Genomic DNA, 11,477 nt, shown 5'->3' on the forward strand with positions numbered 1-11,477 from the left:
CTCCAGACAATCCAAACCTTCCTCCCACTCCTGATAATACATCTCCCCGTCCTTGCTTGTTTCCACTCCACCCTACTGTTATTACTTCCTCCTCACTTTACACAATCCCCTTTGTTGTTATAAAATCAGAAACTCTCCCCCACTTAGCTCCTCCAATAAACCCTCATCCACAATGTTATCTCCCCCCACCTCCTCTGATCTTACTACCACCTCCATCTCCAATCCTGGTCTTATTTCTCTCCTGCTCTGTTTCTCCACTGCCTCTGCTCTGTTACACTCACCAGCCACCTCTGTGTTTCTGCCCCAATTCTGGTCCAAACGCCTTCCTTCTGCTCAGCAAACTCTGTCATTCCTGCACTCCAGCAGCCTAGTTCCTTGTCACAGACATCAACCTTCTGAGGTCAGCTGATTGTAAATACTGCTAAACCCTGCCACAGAGTTGGGCGTTTGAGGAAGACCCTGCCGCTGTCCCTATGGCTTCTGTTAGGTGACTGGCTCCCAGTGATTGGCCCAGATGTGCATAATGGTGCAAGGACCAGCTTTACAGACATTATTAAAGAGCTATCCACTATTTTGGATTGCTCTTTCATTGTGTTTGCATTGTGGACTGGGGAAACATTGTCGTTTTCTATGTTTGGGTGCTGTTAGCTGGCTGCATGTGATTTTGTCACCCTTGTGTCTGTGTGTGCAAGGGAGTTACGGGCTCTCTTTTCCCCATGGATCCCTTTTGTTGCATTGCAGGGCCAGTGATGTGAATTCTCTGTCACTGTCCCTTTTGGGGAGTGAAAGGGGCCGTTTTGGAGTACTCAGGTCCACCCCATAAATTCCATCACCCTAAATTAGTAATATAAATCCTTTGTCCGGCCTGGGTTTTATCTTAACAGACTAGAGGGATTATGGGAGACTCTTCTATGGACAACATTGTAGTTGTTGGGGATGTATTTGGTGTTGTTCACTAATGTTTTGGGGACTTTGCTTGGAGTACCATATAGTTGTCTCCCTCACAACTTCCCAGGCGCCATTTTTGGATCTGGTCCATGTTTTGGTGGTAACTGGATGGGGTGTTATGGGAGTTGTACTGTCTTCCATTTCACATATTGGTCTGACTATTTGAAGACAGGGTTCTATCAGGTGGAGCAGCTGCTGTGAGATAAGAGTGCCTGGAGACTGCCCTTGGGTGGTAGGGGTGCACAACATAAATCAACATAACATAACATAAGCTATGTGACAGCCCCATGGTATGCGGAGTGGGAGCTGTGGAGGTAACCCAAAGGGTTTTAGAGTCACTCCTAAATCCCAGCTGTGGAACTCATCACATAGGGAAAACAAAGTCCACACAGACACATTTTGAAGTGTAACAAGGGACAGAGTGTGTTACATTTCAGTGTGGCGTTATGTACCCCTTCCACGGGCAACAACAGGCGGCCCCGGCCGTTACCCCCCAGTGTTGCCCATGGTGTGGGTACATAAGGCCATTAGCACCCGTCCCAAATGCTGGGACACGGCTAATTTAAAGTACAGTCCTGCCGCGAAGAGGACGCGAACGGTTCCAAGATGGCCACTATGGAAGCTAAGAGGAAGGAGCGGCTGTGGCGAGTGCCGCAGATGAAAACAGTTAAGTGGGAGTGTGGGGAGGCACGGGAAGGGTGAAGAAAAAAGGTGACAGAGGGTGTGGGGAAGATGGCGGCGGGAGGCGTGTGACTGGCAATTCAAGCCTGTGTTCCTAGCCACCTAACTGGTTGGCTCCCCCGCCTGGGTGCTAATGCAATATAATAACCTGCAGCATGTCACTGTCTAAACTAGCAAGCAACAAAAATCATGTACAGAACAGTGGCTTTATAAAACGTTCATAGGTCTGATGATGGGCCTCTTATCAACTTCCTCATTCAGGCTTGAAGGAAAACAAGTCCTGGGAAGATGCATACTCTTGCTTCTGGGAGCACACTCCTGCTTGGAAATCATGAATGTCCATTATACCTGCTACTGCATTCTAGGTCACAGGTGCATATTCCTTTTGCAATCTTTCACATCGGAGACACCCTTGATGGGCTGTCTGCTGCTTTCTTAATTGCATAGCACGCTGGGTTGTTCCATCTGCAAATGCTAATCTCGCCTGTCTTGCTTATTGTTGCGAATGTCTGAACTTTACCACTTTGCAAATACCAGGGCCCACCTTCCAGTCAGAACCCACTTCCTGTTGCCAGCAATCATCTGTGGAGTAACTTTGCTGAAAATGTTGGGGCGGGGGGGCAGGGGGGACATGACATGTAAAGGAAGAGTGCCCCTGCCAAATGAATGGGGACAAAATGGTGTGCCACGAAAAATGAGGGGGACATACACCCTTGTGCCCCCTAAAATTACACCCATGGCAATCATAGCATCATTAGTGGCTGTTTGACATCTCTAATAGCTTGCAGCCATTTATTCAGGTGAACTTATAATTAAGAATGGTTTCATGCCCCCGAGATGACAGTCCGTAACAGGGCTCTATAGACTGCCTGGAATGGCAATATGGCTTAAGTGAAAGAGTGCGAGACACATCAGAACGCCGGAGAGAGGAGTGTGATTGCTCTCTTTACCGTAATTTATAGCTGGAGGCACTGTGCAGCTTCAACGTGGTTTTCAGCATCCTTCTTTCGCCATGAGATCAGTGCAATGGCTACTATGGCAGCATCTGAGTACGGTATTCTCTTTCAATATACGAACTTTCAATAACAACTTCTCCTTCTGAAAAAATGGTTAATGCTTTGATAATATAGCGACTGAAGAAATGTTGTGAAATATAACTGGCTTGTTATAAAGACAGAGCAGATTACTTCATTTTTTCAGATTGTGTTAAAGAAGTTTCAGTTTCTGTAAATACAATGAACTTTGGTGAATTGTGGATTGAAACTCAGAGATAATTTTTTCTGCACTTGTCTTCGGGTGAAGATCCAAAAATCAAGAGTGAAATAACTACCTCCCAGACCAGAAAGCTCCCGGGCATAATGGCTAAAAATGGAGTTAAATTTGTAACAAGAATTGGTAAAAATTACAATTTTCAACTAAGTAAAGTACCTTTGATTCCTGTTAAAAGAAGTGGTTCATAGTCATTGTCAACTTAAGGTTTTTAACGGTTTCGTTCGTCTGGTGCTTGTTGTATTCAAATGGTATCAGGCCAAGGAAATTGAAGGCTAGCACTGTTGGTAAGACTGAAAGAACTACAACTATTACCTCGGTATGGGGACACAGAAATGCCATAGATGTGTTGGCATCTAGTGTTGCATTTCCAAAGACAGTCATGTACTGGTTGATAGGAAAAATAATGGGCCAACGTCCATGCATAGCCCAGTGATCTGAAAACACCCCTCCTGTTTGTAGGCAAAAAGAATATGTCCTATATTGCCGATAAGATCTATTTGGATATGGTGGCATTACTAGAATATGTATTTCACTCACTGGCTCTCAAATGACTGATATAGTTCTCACTGGAAGTGCTGGTCAAAATAACATTACGCACATTATGTTATGTTATTTTGGTTTGTATAGCGCCTTATTTATCACTGATATGGGATTGGTGGGATTGAGCTGTTTGGGTGTAACGGGTGCCCTTTTTCCTCTCATCAGTTGATATAGTGGCAGTCGCCTTTGTCTGTGAGTTTACAAGTATGCATTCATGGAAGGAGTGAACTGATGGACATTGTTTTTCCTTTTGTCTGACAGCAAAGCTGAGATTCCAGCAGCAGGTCCAGCACATTCGGAGCATCTCTGACCAGGGTAAGAAAAGGGACACGCCTGAGCCGTTCGTTCCCAGACTCACCAGTGGATCAGATGCAGAGTCGACCATCAATTTACCAAGTTATGGGTCTGAACCTTCTTCTTTAGGAAGTCGGCGGTCCTCCCTCCCCGACCAAGCGACCCAGTTTCAAGAAATGCAAATGGTCACTTCAAATGCAAGACAGCAGAATAGCGCCAACATCCAACGTGAAGGTTGGCGTCCACTCAGATACTCACCCGATGGTTCTCGGACTGAGTCAGAGCAGCCAACTCCGGAGAACTCCAGACCTTCCACACCTCTCAACCTGAGAACTACTCCTCCTCCTCCTCTGTCGAGACAGAAACCCTCTAGCTCTACCTCCTCAGTGAAGACATTGAAAGGGCCTTCTCCTGATATTTCTCTGCTTAGCCCCAGGAGCCAGGGGGAGAGTGTAGAGTCAGGGGAAACTCTAATCTCCACCACCCCGAGTTTATCAGCACTACTGTCGCCCAGGCCTTACCGGCAACAGCAACCACATACCTTTAAATTTGGAGACAACCACAATCATCCTGCAAAATGAGAAGGTGTGATGTGCATACATGCAGCTACAGCTCATATATATTGTGCTTGGAGGCAGAGGCTGAAAGGAAAGCGTGCCTTTACTGAGTCACAATGACAGCTTTATGTTTCACAATCCTACTGTGTTCCAGTGCTGGAGCGTTGAAGATTGTGGCAGGGGGGACTGGGGAGAACGGTGAACCAATCATGCTACATAATACATCTAACTAGAAATATGCTTTTTGAGCCTTAGTACCAAATATTCATGTGGAATGTTACATAACGGAGTCCTCAAGAACACACAGCCATTTATGTCACAACATGCTACCCATAGCCTTCAGGTTGCTCATTTGAGGTCAAAATAAGGCTAGGCTACGCCCTGCAGTCCATAGTATTAACCAGCAGTGAATTCAGGAAACCAACTATATCTGGAACAAATTTGCAACTCTGCAGGTTGGCTCCCTGTAGAGAGCACAGCTTCTTCGGGCGTGCAATCGAATTGTTTAGTAGATGTCCAAGTACAAACCTTTAGAGGATCTACTGGTCCTGAAATTGGTAAATTCTCTGAAGGCTATTGAAGGCTTTGGGCATTACTCACACAATCATCTTTCAACATGAACATGTTAGCTTAACGAGTGTGCTGCATCTTGAAATAACTATCATATTTAGGTTGGGAAATCAAAAGTTATTGCAACCCGAATGATCTAAAAGTTCAAGCAAAGGCTGACCAACACTGGACTAAACAACAAATGCACTTGATGTTACTTTGAACTGTGCATTCCTTTCGGTTCGGAGTCTGCAACCTGTGGCTCTCCAGATGTTTTGGACTATGACTCTCATTATCCCTCACCATTGATTATACTCGCTAGTACTGTTGGAATTAGTGGTGCAAAACGTGTGAAGAGCCAACGGTTGCAGGCCTCTGTTTTACGTGGACATATTCACAAGACATCCTACTGACCACATAAATAAGAATTCCCTCAGAATTCTCAGGAAATAACTAAAATTACCCACACAACTTCTTGAACAGATGAAAATATTGAGAAGAAAAAAATGCATTCTGGGTTGTGAAAGGTACATAAAATTGGTCATATTTTTGTGCCACAGTTCTTGGAACCAGTTTTCCAAACATAGTCACTTTGTTTAACTGTGTTCGTTTTTCAATTAATTCCGGAACATTTCAACCACAAATTGACTGACACTTTCTGCTCCGTAGCCCTTTCTCCTCCCACTTCAGAAGATGCACTCCAATATGGATTCTGCTCAGTGCTTTGGAGCGGGTTTGCAATTGTAAATAAGCTGTTTTGGTTACCCGTTAGTTGATAAAATGTGTAATGGGTACAGCAAGCATATAGATTATTGGTCGAAAAGGGGTACATTGTGCAAAGGATTGCACGCCCGAAGAAGCTGTGCTCTCTACAGGGAGCCAACCTGCACAGTTACGAAGAATTCCAGCAGAAGGATAACAGTCGAGAGGATTAAATCCAGTGGGACATATTTAGTGACCTAAATACCCACATTTCTGAGAACACTAATCTAACCTTTTATTTAGTGTGGTGTTTATAATTAAACAATAACACCAGATCCACAGGGCCAGATTGGGTGGTAACAGCTCGGGGCCCAAGTTACAGGCCGGAGCGCAGCGATGGCCTTAATGATCAGATCCGGTACCGTTACTACCCAATCCGGCCCTCCAGATTGGGTGTTATTGCTATAAAAACCCTGTGTCTTCAATCGAGAAATCCAGGATGCTGACAACAATCTTTTTTGTATGAATAAATGGGATGCGCTTGCGGTGCCCATTCATTCATACAAAATACTTACCTAAGATGGCCGCCATGGAGCTGGAAGGCGGGGTTTTATGCAGAGCCCCACTTCCATGGCGACCCAGGAGGCTGGAGCAGCCATTGCACCACCGCCACAAGAATAAGGTGAGTGGGGTGGGGAGGGAACAGTGCCCGGTGTGGAGGGGAGGGTGGAGGGAAGTTGGAAGGGCTGGACAGGCTTGGATCGTTGAATTCAGCCTGCGATCCGAGCAACCTGATTGGTTGGCTCCTCCACCTTGGGTGCCAATAAATGTGTTGTATACCAATAAATAAAAAAGTTGGGGGATTTGTTGGGTTTCCACTGTTATCACAGTATAGAGTTAGTAAGCGAAAAGCTCTCTCAGCCTGTGTCAACCACACCAATCATATAGTTTTAGGGGCTATACACTCTATACCAGTGTACCGGCCCCCAAAGTCACTTGATTTTCAATGTAACTATCTTGCTATCCCTGTGCCCTTCACTTTTTCTAAGGCATCCATTGTTAGGTGATTGTTTCGTAAGTTTTCTGCAAATCCCACAAATCAACAATGTTAGAGGTGATGTGCACTACCACTGATCAACTACCCCACTTCATCCACTTTTAGAGTTAACAGCCTCTCTATATCTGTGCCAATTTCTGGAGCCGTTAATTACATGATGCTAGAGGGTAGATATCTCATATCAACACACTAGGCCATTCAGCTCTAGAAATTACATTTTCATATCCCTGCATAACTTTTAGTGGGCCCAACCTCTGGAGACCTAGAGAACCGCCATAAAAAGGATAAGAAAGAGTTTTGCAGAGGAATCTCCTGGACATTGGGGCACGGTTGGCAGTGGGGAACAGGGATTACTATCACTACGTCCAAAATTAAGAGGTGTATAAATGCATTATCGCATTCAGAGTATTGATCCTCTTACTCAATCTTCACCTTGTTTACCACTACCGTGAATTAACAGGTTCTCAGCAGTTACTGTGATGTGTATTACTCCTGTCCCTATAATACAAGCTCAGGGTTCTGCACTCAGCCTTTTTATACCGTGACGTATGTCACCAGAGCACCTTAATGCCATTATAAACCTAACGTATTGTTAACAATTAAATAACCTCTCTATAGCACTTCATGTTTCCCATTGGCATGAACATCTTTAATGAACTGGAACAAGGTCATCACTGTGAATTACGACCTATAATTTAATCGCTCTGACATTTTTTCCAGGCATTAAAAGCTTTGACAGTTTTAGAAGCGTTTATTAAATCGCATACATCATGTAATATTTACAAAAGCAACCAACATTTATCAGATTTATGGTGGACTCCGGATCAGATAATGGTTAGGGGGTTTTAAAGTCAAAAATATAAAAAATTATGTTGAATTATATTTGTCAACAAAAGTATTAAAGCTATAAGAGTGCTTTAAAATGAAGTAGTTTCAAACCTGAAAAGTATTTATTGAACTAAAATATTATGAAGAAAATGATTGCCAAATTACATTACTGAAAAGCAAAATTCCTTAATTTATTTTACAGAATAACAATAGTTCATGAGCAGTCATTACTTTTAATCTCAGGAAGTCTTCACAGCCACCTGGAAACATTTACAAACCAATCGACCCTTGTTTCTGTAGTTTACATGTCAACAATCATCACAACACCCTTGATGGCGTTATATTCTGGACTATGACAGTGCCCTTTGCCTTCCAACCTTCATCCTGTCATTTTGGGTGAAAGAAGACACTACACCCACACTGTGCGGCAGAAGAACAATTTTGATGTCAGAACACACCTGTAATAAACTACTACAGTCGGTTTATGAAGACATTTCAAGGCTCATTCTAGAGTTGTTTCTACAGGATTTTACAGCGCACTTTGTATTAGGGAAAAGCACAAGAGAGAAACCCGCAATTTATCCGTTACATGAAGTGCCTTTATAACGTGTATTCATTTTTGTAATGTAGGGTTTTGTAATGGATTATTTTTTACCAATGATCAATAGTTCTAATTCCTTTAAATATTTCTGTAATTTGCATTTTAGATCGCTCTCTTGCTTTGCCTCTCATGTTACAGGTTCCTCGTTGTTTGTGGTTTAACAGCTGGGAAGTTGTGTCATTTTACCCCGAAGGCATACCAAGCTCGTAACCCACATAAACATCCGTTTTGTATAGGATGGTAATGTTTGCTGTGTGTGCAAGTGAGTTTTAATGGCTATTTAATTGAAAGGGTGTCATTCGTAGAGCCGCTCTGGCAACGAGATACATCCTGAAAATTAAATGATACAAATATTGCAATGGACTCATGTGGGAGTTGGTTAAGATATTAAGCCCAAGATGTGAAGTATCTGTATGTCTTTACCAAGGACTTGAGTTGATCATTCCTAGAGGTGAATGGCTACGTATATCTTTATCAGTCTCGTAAATTAGTCATAAAGGTGAAAGGCTCTGTATCTTTGTGCAGTGCTTTTCCAGTAATAAGCTCTATAAGTGAAAGGCTATGTGTCTCTTTGTCAAATCATAAGACATCCATTCACAGAGGTGAAACAATCTGTACGTCTGTGCCAATCCCATGAGCCAATTATTTTACAGAACAAAATCCAGAAGATGGAAGACCAATGGAGAACCCCATTACTGCAGTCAGGTGTGGCCGCATCGGCGTGGTTTGGAGTAGAAGGAAGCTTCAATTCCGATGCAAAACCACGCTTGCCAGCAGGTCATGGGCAGGCATGTCCGTGATGGCACGTTTAGTGATGGCTAAAGGTAGCCAGTATCCAGGCACAGGTGCTTGTGACTGAGCATCCAAATACGAGCAGTTGGTGTATGGGAGCAGAGCCCGGGTGTGGCAGTGAAGGTGGGAGCATTCTGCTCCGTTGTTTCATCTTGACATTGAGTCCCATAGGGGCGCTGTGCTGAAGGTGGACTTATAGTGAGAGCGGGTATGCCGCTTTCACGGCCCATGGCAGGACGCTGAGGACCGCCAAGCAATTACAGCCTTGGGACTCGTATGAGGATTCGGAGACAAGAGATAAGTGTGCAAGAGTGTGGATAAGCGTGTGAGGTAACAGAGGGTTTTTGGGGTGTTTATGACGTGACAGCATCCTTTGTTTATTTTCAGCACAACAGAGTTATGAAATGAACATTGAGTGGGTATTGCAACAATTGGGAAACATGTGTAGCACAGAGTGCGCTGAGAACATCAGGAGATGGTGTGGGGTGTTATGTTAATCATGCTAAGGGAATGGTTTCAGTCAAGAAACAGTGTTTGTTGTATATGGTAGAGGAGGGAAGAATCTTTCTGCGATGTATATGTATCTATGTTCATGTGACCAATTGCTGCGTGCAGGAAAGGAGTCATGGCAAAGAGTTAAGGGCTGGTGACTACAGGTGCAAACGTGCATAGATTGATACAAGGAAGACTTGGAAAAGTTCAAGTAAGCAAAGTAGAGTGTGCCTTTCCTTATTTCCCCCTACCTATCCACAACTTCTTCCTACCCTCTTCCCGGTGTTCCTAATTCCCTGTGCCTATCCATAACCTCTTCCTAACCCTCTTTCCCCTTTGGTTGCCTAGAGATGGCCTGTGCATATCAAGAGGGGCACTTGTGCCAATCAAGGGGGCAGGGTTGTGTACATGCTGCTTCCGTGGTTAGTTTGAGAGTGTGGATCACGCTTACGACAACCACAAAACAATGGGACCGGATTATTGCTCAACCGACCATGCCATGAACGGAACATTTCCAATCTGGCCAAAGATCTAATAGTGCACTGAATCGTTCTAAAATTACGTGGCCCGCTGAAGTGGCGATCAAGTCAACACATGATTGCAAAGAGAATAAGTTACTCTTATGATGTACTTAGCTATGTGAGGGGTTTGTTGTAGGCCACAATACATATAGAATGTTATTATACAATGAGGATTCCAGGCACACAGTTTTAGCTATGTAAAGAGTTTGTTGTAGGCCGCAATCCATATAGAATGTTATTATACAATGATCATTCCAGGCACAGCAGGTGGTGGAGAGTGGCCAAGGGAGAAGCTGTGCCGGGGGGTCTGCTGCTGTTATACTTCAATAAGCCCTATGTAAACCAATCCAGGTGTTCGTGGTTTATATCTAACAAGGATCTCAAGGACCCCAGACCCTCTGGCACACCACAACAAGGGGCTCCGTAAAGTGAAACAGAGAGTAGCCACTCCGCCCCTACGGCGTTGATGTGGTCAGCGAGGAAGTAGGTGCTCCCAGTACCCGCCACCAAGCAAGTGTGTCTCCCCTGACTCACACGCCATTAAAGAAATTATAAAATTGTCAAGATTGAAGCTTTCCATGATGGGCCATTTGTAATCCACCTGTGCTACTACACAGTGTCCTGAAGACGGGTTCATTGGACATTGCAAACCAGATTAAGTTGGCTCCATACAGTCGTATTTCCTTAGGACCTAGAAACATATTTTTTAGTGTCAGTCAAGGAGAATCGTACAATAAATAAGAGGGTTCATTAACTGATTGAAATGTTTCCCTCACGTCCCTACTAACCTCACAATCACGCTGTGATAAGTAGATCTCATTTGGCGAATCATGGGCTCTTTTGTGTAAGCCCCACAAGGGCATTTTTCATGATATGTTTTAATGTGACCTACTTTTAATGTTTGTACGTTTTGTATATATTGATTAAAAAATGTAATTAGTTCATCTCGGTCTAATATATTTCATGAAATTGCACTGGCGACTTTTGTATCTTATCAAACCTTAGACGTGTGAAGGTGGGAAGCTGTTTTTGTGGATTTCTTTGTGTACACATGTGCTATTTGTCCTCTTCCACACAGCCCCCGAAAAAAGAGGACTACCATACTCTATATTATATACCTCCCTGTACATAACTCAGTAAGGCCAGAAGTTTAAAAAAAAACAAAAAAAAAGGAGAAGGGGAGGAAAGGAAGCAGAAAGTCACCCATGTCACACCCTCTCTCATTGTCCAATGAGTTGGACAATGCATTGCTTAAGTCCAACTTGAGCAACGATTTGTCCAACTCATTTGCATTATCGCCATTGCTGTTATACTTAATTAAAACCTATATAAACCAATCAAGGTGTTCGTAGTTTATTTCTAACAGTTATGTACCTGTAACTCCTGTTCCCTAGCATTTGTATCTTTCATGGATTCACATGCTCTTGAATATTCCAAGTCGTCAGGCTGGGAATCCCCTTAGCTCCTCCACTGGTAGCCATCCTCAGATTTGGCAGTGCACGTTATATGGCAATATGAGCCAAGAAGAGCCAAAGAGAGAAAGGAGAAAGGGCTGCATGGGAATCCACAAAAGATAGCAATGCTGGAGAACAGGAGTTACATGATTTATTCCTGCTGCAGCATTTGATCTTTCATGGATTCAC

The 11,477-nt window shown here is 43.7% G+C and overlaps 1 protein-coding gene across 3 annotated transcripts in view; it reads left to right on the forward strand.

The window, feature by feature from the left end:
- LOC138504113 (myosin heavy chain, cardiac muscle isoform-like) overlaps positions 1-10,776 on the forward strand; it is a 610,907-nt gene extending 600,131 nt beyond the window's left edge. For all 3 annotated transcript variants that reach the window (XM_069624333.1, XM_069624332.1, XM_069624334.1), the window contains one exon: positions 3,703-10,776. In XM_069624333.1, coding sequence (XP_069480434.1) covers positions 3,703-4,316 — 614 coding nt within the window. In that variant the 3' untranslated portion in view covers positions 4,317-10,776. The remainder of the gene's footprint in view (positions 1-3,702) is intronic.
- Positions 10,777-11,477: the final 701 nt, after the last annotated feature.

The sequence above is a fragment of the Ambystoma mexicanum genome, chromosome 11 (genome assembly GCF_040938575.1).
Source record: "Ambystoma mexicanum isolate Mex_15411 chromosome 11, UKY_AmexF1_1, whole genome shotgun sequence".
Classification (NCBI taxonomy): Eukaryota; Metazoa; Chordata; class Amphibia; order Caudata; family Ambystomatidae; genus Ambystoma; species Ambystoma mexicanum.